Raw genomic sequence first — 14,935 nt, forward strand, 5'->3', positions numbered from 1 at the left:
GTCAGAGTCGTCCGTCGGGCCGTTGGTTAGTCGGTCGGGCTGCCAGCCGGTCGGGCCCTCCGATAGTCGGTCGGTCGGTCGGTTAGTCGGTCGGGCTGCCAGCCGGTCGGGCCCTCCGATAGTCGGTCGGTCGGTCGGTCCGCCAGCCGGTCGGGCCCTCCGATAGTCGGTCGGTCGGTGGGTATCCCCCAACAGTTGCCCCCCTCCACTCCTAAGTCGGGTGGAGAGCTGGCCGATGCCTTCATTCGGGTAGCAAGACCGGGCGACTGGGAGTGGATTTGTCGCATGCGCAGATCCGACCGTACCGCCGGCTGATCCGTTGTCAGATACCTCACGAATCCCAAGTGATCTGAGCATCTAGTCGATGCCAGAAGTCGCGCCGGCGTCAGGTGTCAGACGCCACGTCTTGTCGTCGTCAGTCGTCACGTCGGTGTCAGAAGATCGGGCGCCGGACGATACGGCGTCAGTCGATGGATATTCGGCGTCGATCGCGGGTGAGGCGTCCCATCGAGAACGCGGACCGGCGCGGGCGGCCGACTGCGGAGCCAACCCCCGCGCGCCGCGTGTCATGGTGGTTGGCCGGCGTCCGCTCCGGCATTTAATGAGGGCGGTGCGGGCGTCCCGGGACGAAGCGCGCCGAATCCTCAGCCAACCGGCGGGCGCCACGCGTCGCGCATCTGGAGGTCTTTGGTCGGCGCGGGAGCATCTCGGCCGTCGGTCGGCCCTATATATATAGGACCTCCCGGACCCTGACCCACATTTGCCATTTGCTGGGGGAAACTCTGTCCGGGCGATTTCTCGGTCGTTGCGGGCAGAGCTCTTCTCTACTTCCGGAGGGTCCATCGGGTTCGTGGTCCTCCTTCCCCTTCTTCCTTTCTTTTCTTTCTCCTCTTTCGGTTCCTGCACAATGACCAGGAAACCGACTCAGGGAGCTCGGTCGGGGAACCCGACCGACGACACCCGATCGGCTCCGGAAGATGAGGCCTCCTCGCTTTCGGGGCCGAACGTCGATCAGCTTCGGGAGCACTATCGCATCCCGGAGCAGTTTCGGCTCTCTGCCCCAGGGGCCGGCGGTCGGGTCAACAACCCTCCGCCTGGCGACCTGGCGCTGTATGTTGAGGACCTTCGTGCGGGTCTTCGACTTCCGATTTCGGAGTTCGTCCGGAATCTGCTTGATTACTACGGACTCTGTCCGGCGCAACTGGCGCCGAACTCTGTCCGGCTAATCATTTCTTTCGCGCTGTTGTGTCAGCTCTTGCCGACCAACCCCCGCGTTTCCCTCTTCCGGGCATTTTTTGTGCTCCGACCCCACCCTAAGGCCCGAGGGTGGTGGCTCTTCAACCCCCGGAAGGGTCTTGCTTTCATAACTGGTCTTCCATCGTCCATTCATGGGTGGAAGAACCAGTTCTTTTTCATTTCTTCTTCTTCTTCTTGGGGCTTTTTTTTCCGCTGGGGTGTACCCCGAACTGAGGCCAACGACAACAGTCGGGTCGACGTGGACGACCGGGAGGACTTCCACCGACTTAAAGACATGTCGGTCCCGAAGCAGAGGGAGCTTGTTACCGAGCAAGCTCTCTATGATGCCGGCCTGAGTCTGGTCCCCCGAATAGGTATCGCCCGATCCCCCAGCTTTTCTTTTTGTTCGGCTTTAGGGTAGTTCTGGTCCGGCCTTTGACACTGGTCGGTTTTGCAGGGACACCGCCGAGGATGAGGCCGACCGATGCCGAGATTCGTCAGTTTGCCACCGCGAGGAAGAGGCCAGCGTCGGGGGCTGGCCCCTCGCGCCCTTCCAAAAGACCAGCCCCAGTCCCGCCGATCGTGGAAGCGTCGGCGACCGAGGGGTCGGAGCCGATCATAGCCCTCGCGGCTCCGACTGTCCGAGTCGAGGAGAGGCCGACCGAGGAAGTGGCCGAAGGAGTGTCGGCGGTTTCGCCGCCGCGGGTGGAGCCGGATGTCGTTCGGGAAGCCGAACATCGTCCGGAGGCGTCCGCTGGCGCAACGGGGGGCGCCGGGTCGAACTCCAGCGTCCCATCGCTGCCAGCCCCGTCGGTCGGGGCAGCTGATCGGGGGAAAGCCCCGATGGAGCCCTCGGAGGAGGAGAGATCAATGCCCCCCAGCGCATACTACCCTGAGGGTGCATCGGCCTTGGCCGACCACAACCTTGCGAGGAGGTTGTGCCAGGAGATCCTCCTCCCTACCGACGTTCAGTCGTTGCGGTCTCGGCAGGTTACCAAGATGCTGTCGCGGTTCTACCCGACAATGGTGGAGGTAAGCTTCGCGTCACCTTTTTCCTTAGAAAAATTTTTGCTTGCCACATAATTCTGACAAAGCTTTTTTCCGTCGGCAGCTGATCTTCACCATGTCCGAGTTGGAGTCCGGATACCGAAGGTTCGGCGACGTTCGGGCAGCCTACAAGGAAAGGTCGGCGGCGGCCGAGGCCGAAAGAGCGAGGCTGGTCGACCAACTGCAGGAGTCGGTCGACCGGGAGGCCAAGTTGACGGATGAGGTCTCCCGGCTTATGGCCGAACTGAAGTCGGCCAAAAAGGAGGCCAAGCACAAAGGTCGGGTCGTGCGTCGTCTTCGACGCGAACGGGACGGTGCCACCTCCGAACTCCAAGGGGAACGCGAGCAACTTCGGGCCAGCCTAGGGAAGCTCGCGGAAGCCGAAGAGGATTTGTCCATCGCCCAGATCGACGCCGAAATTGCTAGGGCCGAGGCGGAGTTGGCGAGGGAGGAGCTGGCCCACACTGAGGATGAGGCACGGTCGGCGAGGGAGTCGGCCGATCGTGCGGTCGAGGACTTCCGGGCCTCCGACTGGTACAAAGAGGAGATGCTCGAGTCGGGCTTCGCCTCCTACCGGGTCGGGTTCGAGGACGGTCGGGATGCCGTCCATGCCTTGTACCCGGAGGTGGACGTCAGCCGAGTCGTCCCGCTACTCGCCGAAGAGGAGGGAACCGAAGAGGAGGCCGACCATCTGTCGGGAGGCGTCATCCCAGCGGAGGAAGCCATCCCGGAGCAGGAGCCGACCGAAGGTCCCTTGCCGACTGAAGGACATCCTTCTGCCGTTGACCCAGCGCCGCTCACGGTCGAGACGCCGATTCTTCTCGATCCTCCGTCGGTCGAGGAGATTAACCAGGACGAATGATCGGTCCAGCCGACCGTCTTCCTTTTGTTTCTTCTTGAAAATACATGTAATCGGGCTTCGGCCCGACTTTGTAATTTCCTTTGATCAATGAATGAAATTGTTTTTTCTTGTGTCTTTTGTTTGAAATGTTTCTTATCGCTGTAATGTCGAACCCTAGTCACCAACTTAGAGAAGTCGCCAACTCGGGTAAGTCGGTAGGACTTAACCGGCTTGCACAGCTCCGAAGTAGCTTGTGTCCCGACTTTAGGTCGGTTTCCAATAATTGTAGTCGGCGTTCGGGCACATCTGTTAAGTCAGGAGCCGACCGAACCTGGTAAAGGTTCGGCAGCCGGACCTCCATAGATGCACTTAGTCGATCATCGTCCGGCGCAGTGTCGGGGGCATGATAGTAAGTCGGGTCCCCATGCTCTTGCGTCGGGTTTCATGTCCTTTGACAGACGGTGGCAAGCCGAGTGTCGTTCAGCCGGCCGTAGGTCGGTCGGCGAGTAGTGGGTGCGACTAAGGTCGCATCATGTGATAGACGGTGGTAAGCCGAATATCCCTCGACCGGCCGTAGCCTGGTCGGAAGTCACGGCAATAGCCGCGTGGGCTTTTAGCCTTTCTTCGGTCGGGGCCCGATCGGCTAGTCGGCCGATGGATTCTGCCCGAAAATTCGACCGTAGAAGGAGTATGAACTCCCGTCATCGTAGATGCATCGGTCCGTGTAAGGGGCCGATGTGTCGTCGGTGCCAGGTCCGCGTCGATGCGTCGGGGCTGAGCGCCGATCAGTAGTCGAAGAGTTAGAACTCCGATTTTTCAAACTGAACTTGTATTCCGACGATTGAATTACAGAATTTACTGGTAATACAGCTTCGAGTTGTCGGCGTTCCAAGTCCGGGGAATGGGTTTCCCCTCAAGGGTCTCCAGCCGGTAGGCCCTCGGCCCGAAGGTGTCAGCAACCTTGTAGGGTCCTTCCCAGTTGGGAGTCAGCTTCCCTTGGTCCAAGGGCTTCGACACTTCTGCCTTCCTCAAGACTAGGTCGCCCGGCTTAAAGAGCTTTGGTCTGACCTTGGCGTTGTAATACCGGGCGACCCTCTGTCGGTATGAGGCCATTCGGATTTGAGCCTCATCTCGCAGTTCGGGGAGAAGGTCTAGGTCGGCCCTCCGACTTTCGGAGTTGTCCGGCTCGCGGTACTGCTCGACCCTTGAAGATGGCAGGCCAATCTCGAGCGGGATCATAGCTTCTGTCCCGTAGGCCAAACTGAACGGCGACTCTCCGGTCGGGACGCGGGGGGTCGTTCGGTAAGCCCACAGGACGGAGCCCAGCTCGTCGACCCAGAGACCTTTGGCTTCGTTCAGTCGGGTCTTGAGTCCATGGAGCAGGGTTCGGTTCGTCACCTCAACCTCACCGTTGGACTGTGGGTGCCCGACTGAAGTTAGTCGATGACGGATGTGGAACCTGGCGCAGAAGTCTTTGAAGCCTTGGTTGTCGAATTGCCGTCCGTTGTCGGTGATGATGGTGTGCGGCAATCCGAACCTGAAGATGATGGACTTTTGGACGAAGTCCTCCATCTTCCGCTCGGTGATCTGTGCCAAGGGCTCGGCCTCGACCCACTTCGTGAAGTAGTCGATGGCGACAACGATGAACTTCCTTTGGCCCGACGCCGGTGGGAAGGGGCCGAGAATATCGACTCCCCACTGAGCGAAGGGCCACGGAGCGATAATGGGAGCGATTTGGCTGGCCGGTTGGCGCTGAATATTGGCATACTTCTGGCATGGCTCGCACCTTCGGACCAATTCTGCCGCATCCCTCCTCATGGTCGGCCAGTAGTAGCCCTGTCGTAAGACCTTGAAGGCTAAGGACTTGCCCCCCAAGTGATTCCCACAAATTCCCTCGTGAACCTCTCGGAGGGCGTAGTCAGCGTCGGTCGGTCCCAAGCACCTGAGCAGAGGGAGGGAGAACGACCTCTTGTAGAGTCGGCCGTCCATGATCACATATTGCGACGCCGACCATCGGAGTCGCTTGGCCTCCGCGGGATCTTCGGGACTGGTCCCGTCGGACAGGTACCGGACGATCGGGTCCATCCAACTTGGTTCAGACGTTAGCTGCTGTACTTCTTCGACCCGATCGATGCTCGGTTGTTGGAGATTTTCGACAAACGTCCGACCCAAAGAATCATAGGCCGACGTTGCCAATCTGGAGAGAGCGTCGGCACGGGCGTTCTCCGTCCTGAGGATGTGGGAGATCTCGAAATGCCCGAGGCGGGCCACGAGATCCTTTACCTTCTGAAGATACTTGATCATGGTCGGATCTCGCGCCTCGAAGTCGCCCTTGACCTGCCCCACGATCAGCTAAGAGTCGGAGAATGCCCGGAGGCTGTCGACGCCCAGTTCCTTCGCCATCCTCAAGCCCGCGAGGAGTGCCTCGTATTCGGCTTGATTGTTGGAGGCCTTGAAGTCGAACCGGAGGGCGTATTCGGTGATTACCCCATCCGAATTCGTGAGCAGGAGCCCGGCCCCGCTTCCCTGAGCGTTGGAGGCTCCGTCGATGTGAAGTACCCAGGTGGAGATCGGGTCTGGCTCAGAGACCGAATCTCGTCCCGGGCCTTCAGCTCCCGACCTTCGGTCGGTCGTCGGGCATTCAGCGATGAAGTCGGCCAAGACCTGAGCCTTCAAGGCGGGCCTCGGTCGGTACTGAATGTCGAACTCGCTAAGCTTCATCGCCCACTTAGCGAGTCGTCCGGATGTGTCGGGTCGGTGCAGTACGGCCCTCAGGGGCTGGTTGGTGAGTACCACGATGGCGTGGGCCTGGAAGTATGGTCGGAGCCGTTGCGCGGAGACGGTCAGGGCGAAAACCATCTTTTCCGTCTCCGAGTATCTGGCTTCGGCGTCGTGGAGCACTTTGCTGGTGTAGTAGATGGGCTGATGGGTTCGGCACTCATTTTCCCGAACGAGCACCGAACTGATCGCCTCAGAAGATGTGGCCAAGTAGAGATACAAGGTCTCCCCGACCTGCGGCTTTACGAGCAGCGGCGGGGAAGCCAGGTACCTTTTCAGGTCTTCAAAGGCCTGTTCGCACTCATCCGACCAAGAGAAACCATTCGCCTGGCGCAAGGTCTTGAAGAACGGGAGGCACCTTTCAGCTGATCGGGAAATGAATCGGCTAAGAGCGACGATTCTTCCGTTCAGCTGCTGGACCTCCTTCTTGGTGTTCGGATGACGCATGTCGAGGATCGCCTTTATCTTCTCAGGGTTGGCCTCGATCCCTCTCTGAGAAACGAGGAATCCGAGGAACTTCCCCGAGGTCACCCCGAAGGCGCATTTGGTCGGGTTGAGCTTCATTCGGTGTCGTCGAAGGGTGCGGAAGGTCTCCTCGAGATCCTGAACATGGTCCGGGATCTGCGTGCTCTTTACCAGCATGTCGTCCACGTACACCTCCATGTTACGCCCGATCTGGTCTTTGAAGACTTTATTGACGAGTCGCTGGTAGGTGGCACCGGCATTCTTCAATCCAAAGGGCATCACCTGATAACAGTAGAGGCCCTTGGGGGTCACGAACGCGGTGTGCTCCTCGTCTTCAGGCGCCATCCGGATCTGATTGTACCCGGCGAAGGCGTCCATGAAGCTGAGCAGTCAAAATCCGGACGTCGCATCCACCAGCTGGTCGATCTTCGGGAGTGGAAAGCTATCTTTCGGGCATGCTCGGTTGAGGTCGGTATAGTCGATGCAGATCCTCCATTTCCCGTTGGCTTTCTTGACCATGACGACATTGGCGAGCCAATCGGGATACGTGGATTCCTGAATGAAGCCTGCTTCGAGCAGCTTGTCTACTTCTTCGTCAATGGCCTTCTGCCTTTCTGGGGCGAAGGACCTTTTCTTCTGCCTCACCGGCTTCATTGTCGGGTCGATGTTGAGTCGGTGAGTAATTGTTTCTGGAGGGATGCCCGACATATCTGCTGCCGACCATGCGAATATGTCGGCGTTGGCCGTCAGCAGCTCCGCCAGTCGGTGGCGTTCGGTGTCGGGCAATTGAGACCCGATCCAAACTTTTCTGTCGGGATTTTCTCCTATCGGGATCGCCTCGAGCTGCTCGGCCGGCGAACCCCGCTCTTCCTCCTCCCGTTGATCCAGCTTGTCGATTGTCAGGGGATCCTTTGTCTCGTCGCTTTGGACAGAGATTTGGAAGCATCGTCGGGCGAGCTGTTGATCTCCGCGCATCTTCCCGACTCCGTTTTTGGTCGAGAATCGAACAAGGAGATGGTACGTCGAGACGATCGCCCTGAGGGCGTTCAATCCGGGTCGTCCGAGTATGGCGTTGTAGGCCGAAGGAACTTGGACGACCGCGAAAATGAGGGAGACCGTTCTTTGCCGTGGTTCGGTACCGACCGTCACGGGCAGGGTGATTTCTCCATCTGTCGTGACGGTGTCCCCGGCAAAGCCGATCAAGGGCGTGGAGACCCTACTAAGTTGATCAGTCGGTAGTCGCATTCGGGAGAAGGTGAGTAAAACAAAATATTTGTCGAACTTCCATTATCAACAAAAATTCGTTTTACATCATAATTGGCTATTGTCGCCGACACAACAACAGCGTCGTCGTGGGGAGTCTGGACGCCCCGAACGTCGTCTTCTGAGAAGGTAATCACGTCGTCCGGGCGTGGCTTTTTCATCGGCTCCCCCCCTGTAGACGTCCCCGATCCCAGCCGCTTGGAGATCATGTTGATGACTCCAGCCGTCGGCTGGTTAGTCGGCGCCTCTTCAGTCGGCTGGGGGCGTCGATCGGCAGTCGGTCGGGTCGGCGGACCCTTTCGAAATTTGCCGAGATACCCCCGGGGATGAGATTTTCGATCTCATCCTTCAACTGGATGCATCGCTCGGTGTCGTGGCCGTGGCTCCGATGAAACCGGCAGTACTTCCGATGGTCGAGGCCCTTTGCCTTCAGAGGCGGAGGCCGTCGCAGGTATTCTTCCCCTTCGATCTCCATCAAGATCTGCGCACGGGGAGCGGAGAGAGGAGTGTAGGAGTCATACCTGGGACGCACCGACCTCAGAGTCTGTTGGCGGGGTAATTTTTGGATCTGTCGGGGTGGAGAAAGCCGACTATTGGCCGGGGGCCTGCTTGGTTCGGCGGGCTCCCGACCTTTTCTTCGCTTCTCCTTCGGACCCCTGGGCTCGACCAAGCGTCGGTCGGACGCTCCTTCGTCCGCGCGCATATACTTGTATGCGCGCTCCAGTAGCTCGGCGTATGTTCGGGGGAGGGTCTTGTCCAGAGAATAAGTAAATCGGGACGACCTCAGGCCCCGCTTCATGGCTGAAACCGCCATGTCTTCGTTGAGGTCCCGGACCTCGAGCGTGGCCGCGTTGAATCACGCCACGAAGTGTCGGAGCGTCTCGTTTTCCCCCTGCTTGAGGGAGAAAAGGCTATCCGACGTTCGCGGCGGCTTTCGGCTGGTGCTGAAATGGGCCACGAATGAGTGCTCGAGCTGCGCGAAGGAATGGATACTGCCCGATCGGAGACCGGAGTACCAAGCCCTGGCAGCCTTGCGAAGTGTCGCGGGGAAGCCGATGCAAAAAAGAGCATCGGTTGCCCCTTGAATCGTCATGAGAGCTTTATAGCTCTCGAGGTGGTCGACTGGGTCGGTGGAGCCGTCGTATGGCTCCACGTTCGGCATTTTGAACCGACTGGGAATCGGCTCATCAAGGACCAGTCGAGAGAGAGGCTGGGCGGTCTGGAAGTCGACGTCGTTCGAAGACTTCTGGCCGTCCATCTGCAGTTGGGCGAGTCGGCGGTCGATCTCCTCGAACCGTCGCTCGTAGTCGTCCGCTCGTCGATGCTGGGAGACCCCAGGGGTGGAGCCTCCGGAGGATTCTGAAAGAGAGGCCGACGGTGTGCGCGGCCGCTTTTCCTTCCTCGCCCGTTCCAACGGGGAAGGAGAGGGCCGCTGAGACCGTCGGTCGTCGCGCCGTGGTCGCCCCTCCTCCTCTCCGTGGGAGCGCTGTTGAGAGCGCTCGCATGGAGGCGACAGGGGTCGGCGCGGCCGTCGGCGGCTGCTCCTGGAAGGCATAGGTCGGGCCGCCGGTTGTTGCTGGAGGCTTTTGACTGCGTCGGTCAGTACGGTCATCTGCCGTACGATGGCCGCAATCTGGGCCTCCGTGGTCACTGCAGGGCGCGGAGAGCTAGGCTCCGCCGCCGGTGGTGGTGGGAGGCCTCTTCCCGGCGGGAAGAGCGCCTTGCCGACCCAGTGACTCTCGATCGTTGAGCTCTTATCTTTGTCATGCTGTCCCCTTCCTGGCGCGCCAATCTGTTGCGGCCAATCGCCTCGTCGCCCGATCGCCGGGAAGCGTGCACCTGCAAAAGGAAGTCCGCACTGACCGGAGGCGCTCCGGCGGGGACCCTCCGACGGTCAAGTCAGAGAGGTGACTGGGCAACAGTGAAATGCAGACAGAGAGCTCTGAGAAGAGAGAGGGAGAGGAGAGAGGAGCGAGCCTGCGTATGTGGGAGAGACGGGCGGATCGATCGATCCCTTGCACTGTTGCCTTCCCCGGTATATATAGTGGAGCCGGTATGGCGCCATCATTAATGGCGCGGACAAGTGAGGAACTGTCAACTCACTGTAGGCTGTCAGAGCCGCCGTGAAAACGTCATGTCGCCGTGTAGCCGTCTAATCACCAGAGTTGACCCGGCTCTCGGCGGGACAATGCCCCTAGGTAACTGTGCCGCATGTCCGTGTCAGAGCTGACAACGTCTGGCGGCCGTACGGTGGTTGGTGGAGTCGGCCGACCCAAGGTCGGTGGCCAGCAGAGTGGCGTCGGACTCCTCCGTCGGTCGGCGAGCTTCGTGTGGGTCGGCTACCGGACCTCTGGGTTTAGTCGGTCGGGAATGGACCGTGGAATGGCCGCTGATGGCGTCCGTCGGCCTGTCGCCCGACCTACGATCGGCCAGTCAGAGTCGTCCGTCGGGCCGTTGGCTAGTCGGTCGGGCTGCCAGCCGGTCGGGTCCTCCGGTGGTCGGTCGGTCGGTCGGGCCGCCAGCCGGTCGGGCCCTCCGATAGTCGGTCGGTCGGTCGGTCGGGCCGCCAGCCGGTCGGGCCCTCCGATAGTCGGTCGGTCGGTCGGTGGGTATCCCCCAACAACCACAATAAGCCCACTAATCAAGACGGTAATGGTCAGTCTCGTTTGCTATACGTTTCTAAAGCACTCGATAAATGGCTTCATGAGGTGCTCTTTATAGTAAAACCCCGGTTCTTTTGGGATCAACACACCAATAACAATAAAACCAGCTGCTTTTTCACATTTAGACATCATACTTCTTTAAGAATATACTACATGGAGCGCCTCGTAATAGAAACATTTGTAGAACTTCTTCACATCCAAAAGATGCGATTTTTATCCGCAAAAACAATCAAAAATCAAACATTTCATACAAAATGGAAACATCATAAGGAAAAACCGGCATGATCTAAAGATTTTTTTTCCCCGTAGACTAAACAATCGAATTCGTTCCCAAGCTGAGAGCTTTTCTCCATTAGTGTTTCATCGTGGATGACGAAGAGAAGTAGGAAAGAAACAAGAGCGATATAATGGCAAGGAGATTCAAGTCCGTACCATTTTCGAGAAGAGACGGAAGGAGCTGCAGCAACCCTGGACGAAGCGGTAATGGCCCCTCTCTCTCTCCGTGCGTAGAAACCCTGGAGTTCATATCAAGCTGGTTTTATTTTGACCTCATCTTAGCCGTCCAGAAGTGTGACTACAATATAGACATGTCAACGGATAGGGATCGGGTTCGGACCGAAATTTGGATATCCAAATCCGAACCTGATCTTAGTTATTATTATCGGATCTGGACCCAAATCTGAATATTCGATGGATCAAATCTTGAAGTACCACATCCGGATCCTAAGGAGTCCAAAATCCAAAATTTATATTCAAAATCTCAAAAAAATATCTAAAAATTATACAATAATCTAAAAAAATATCTAAAAATTATACAATAATCTAGTTTTCTTTCGAGTAGGCTTTTTTTGTTTTGGAATAAGATAGCAGTGTAGAACTCCTTTAGTAGACAAGTTTATTTTGAGTTTAAAAAAATAATAAGATTTTACAATAAAAATTGATCCTATAACAACCTTGGATCCTACTTTTCTCATTAAAATAGATCAATAAGTGATCACATTCTGTTGCATCTCCTTATAACTACCTATTATCAATATATAGATAAGAAAGAGGGCAAAAGAATACAAGAAAATAACAACACCAACAGGAGTTCATCAGAAGAAGAAGAAGATCGATTACCTTGAGGCGATCGAGAAAGTTTTTAGCTACTAAATCAACAAACTTGTCCTTTCATCCCATCAACCACATAGCTCGATCCCTCTATGCAAATCCATAGACATTTGAACAATGAGGGTTTCTTCAGAGCAAAGAAGAGGAGAGAGGAGGGATGATCTGCTTCCACTTGAGGTCTCGATCGAATATCTTGACGTGAGAGCTCTGGAATTCATCATCGTCGGTGGAGAAGGGAGCGGATGAAGGTGGGCGAGGGAGAAGGAGGGGTTGGGGTCGTTGCCTCCTCACCCATTGCCGAGTCTCAGAGCCATCTCCCCCAAAGGACGGCGAGGCCGAGAGCAGCAGTAGAGAGAGAGAGGCGGCCCGGATGGTGCCAATCTGGCGAAGATGATGCGAGGCAGAGAGAGGGGGCATGGAGCGGCGGAGCCACAAAAGGCAGCGATGGAGGGGAAGAGGTGGAGAGGAGATCGGATCTTGACGGAGAGGGAGAGGAAGCCAGGAGCAGGAAAGGAGGGAGAGCTCGACACCATCGAGCGGATCTCGATGGAGGGATCTCGACGGAGAGGGAGAGCGGGAGACTGAGAGACATAGAGAGGGAGAGAGAGAGAGAAACTGAGAGAGAGGATCTCCTTCTGGAACGGATCTCCTCCATGCACGGCCTTGGTGTTGGGGTCCTACTGCCAACAAGCAGATTTCGCATTGGAGAGGGAGAGGCAAGGTGCCTGGAGTGGGAGAGGTGGGAAGGGAGAGGCACCATCGAGGAGAGAGAGACGGAGAGAGGGATGGGAGAAAATTTTAGGGCTCAGACTAAGGCTTTTTTGCCCTTTGAAAATTTTAGACCATTGTATCTCTGATCTAACGGCTCAAAATATTTTTAATATATATATATAATATTATTATATTATATTATTATTCAGATCTTGAATCTATCGGATTTGGGTATTAAATACCTAGACCCTACTCGTTTATATTATGGTCTATCGGATCCGAATCTAGATCCGAGTAAACAGGTCTAATGCTAATACCAGATCCGAATCAGTTGGGTAAATATCCACAAATCTCGGGCCTAAATTCGGTCCGTTGACAGCTCTACTACAATACAGATTTTTTTTCCATGTCTATACTAAAGTTATTTTAAAATGAATTTTAGATTTAGTCTAAAATTAGATTTTCGAAAACTGACTTATGACCTGATCACACGGATGTTACTAGTTTGATCTCTCTTCCGCTTTATGATCTAGTTTTGTCGATTTTTTTTTCTTTTTTTTGGTAAAGCTAGTTTTTTTTTTGATGATCATATCTTTCACAAAGTAGTAGCATTCAAAATATGGGAAACCAATAGCTAATATAGAAAAAATGAATTAAAAGAAAAAGTTCAAGAGATTGAAAGATAAGAAAGACAAAACACATCTATTACAGCAAGAGCATTGATACTTTTATTTATTTTTGAAATTTAAAATTGATTTCAATGTGATGTCGAGAAAAAGATGAGAGAGATAGATACAAGGATAAATAGAGAAGCATGTGGGTTATATATCTAAACTTTAGTTATATTTTTTAAAAAATATTTATGAAAAGTGTTTGGTTTGGAAAACTTGACATACATAATGTAACATAAGTATAACATTTTCATTAAAAATAATAATATAGTATAGAATGATATTTAATTAACATATTTTATGCACAAAAATTGTTATTGTTTCAATGTTACCATCTACTGTCTAAGATGATATAGCAAGGTTATAATAATAGACCATAATATTGTAATGTATTGTATAATTTAGCATACTAAAGTCATCATAATTTTAAATTAAATAATTTTATTTAGGATATAATGTAGAGGACCAATATTACAATCATAATACGATATATATATATATATATATATATATATATATATATATATATATATATATATATATATATATATATATATAAGTCTAACTAGAATCAGATCGATCGAATTTGGATTCGATCCGATCAAGTCAAAAAGCTATAATAGAGGTTCTACATTGATGATCCAAATCATTAAATATGATCTACTATCTCAAAACTACTTGTATAAAAAAAAATTATATGACTTGAAAATTTCTAATCTATGCATTAAGTAATCAAAAATTGGATAGTTTAAATAAAATTGAATTAGATATATTTTTTGATCACTTGATGCATAAACTATAAATCTTCAAATCATATCATTTTTAGTGTGCAAGTACTTTTGAAGTAGTAGATCATATCCAACAGTTTGGATCATCGATGTAGGATCTCTATTGTCCAATATTGATTTGATCGGATTTAAGTCCAAATCTGATCAATTTTATTTAAGTATGTCCCATATATATATATATATATATATATATATATATATATATATATATATATATATATATTATCAATAAAATCTAACCAATTAATTGAATTGGCTGGATTTGTGGTCCTAATTATCTAAAAGATCAGCTTCATCCTAAGACCGGCCTATTTTTGATTTTTCTATTTTGAGTCTTTCACATGCTTTTTTGTTTTATAGGTTCTTGAGGTGGGAGAAAGTCAAGATCATAAATCTGGATTCTCAGTCTGTCTTTTTTGGAATATTCTTTATTAGCGGCAAGAAGAAAAAACGGATTTAATGAATTTTGTTTATGATAAGGTTGATGGAGCATTTGTTGCTCCACTGCATCACATCAGGATAAGGGAATATACTTTCATTAGAGTATATTAAAGTATTAGCTAATTAATAAATAAATATGCATATGTGTGCACTTATTTGTGGTTATGTTTATGTGAAATAGATACCAGTTCATATCATTTATGAACAAGCATATATAATTATTATAAATTCGATATATTACTATTTATAATTAATTGGTAATTAATATATTTATTATATTATTATTATGTCAAGGTACATTCTAGTTAATTTGATGGTTGAAGCAATGATCAACAATCCCATCACTATCCTAGTTTGATCAATGATCTGCCTTTTAAACATTGAACATATCATTATTAATACACAAGGAGCATTGTAATGTATTAATAGTGAAATAGACTTTAATATCTATGTTTATGGTTATATTGAATATATATTTTTTTAGTAAATTTGAATTTGGAAACGCTACATGCCAATAAATACATTTGTAAGTCAATATCTAAGGGCAAAAAGTAGATAGGAGTTCTCACTGTGCCAAACAACTCCCAGATGTTGTGACATGAAACTAATGGTAGGTTGCTTTGTTGATATACATGAATAGCTTCTAAGTACTGTGCGCAATAAACATTATAGCAGATATAGAATTTTAAGAGTATGACTAAAATATATATTATCAAGACAATATCAAAAGTGTATGTCATTATATGAAGGTAGGATTCAATCTTTCTCATGATGTGATGGAAGATGGGCCCTAATATTGATGATACAAGTTGCTGAACGTCATTTGTTACCTATACACTTTATTCAACCCATAGCTTAAGCATCAAGTGGTAAAAACACAGATATTATATCATGCCATTTTAATTTTTTATTCCTATTATT

At 51.7% G+C, this 14,935-nt stretch overlaps 1 protein-coding gene across 2 annotated transcripts in view; it reads right to left on the reverse strand.

Moving 5' to 3' along the window:
* Nucleotides 1-10,833, reverse strand: part of LOC105059422 (large ribosomal subunit protein eL43) — a 26,244-nt gene extending 15,411 nt beyond the window's left edge. For both annotated transcript variants that reach the window (XM_010942712.2, XM_029260313.2), the window contains exon 1: nt 10,726-10,833. In XM_010942712.2, the coding sequence (XP_010941014.1) occupies nt 10,726-10,728 (3 nt within the window). In that variant the 5' untranslated portion in view covers nt 10,729-10,833. The remainder of the gene's footprint in view (nt 1-10,725) is intronic.
* Between the last annotated feature and the right edge of the window lie 4,102 nt (nt 10,834-14,935).

The sequence above is a fragment of the Elaeis guineensis genome, chromosome 16, assembly GCF_000442705.2.
Source record: "Elaeis guineensis isolate ETL-2024a chromosome 16, EG11, whole genome shotgun sequence".
Classification (NCBI taxonomy): Eukaryota; Viridiplantae; Streptophyta; class Magnoliopsida; order Arecales; family Arecaceae; genus Elaeis; species Elaeis guineensis.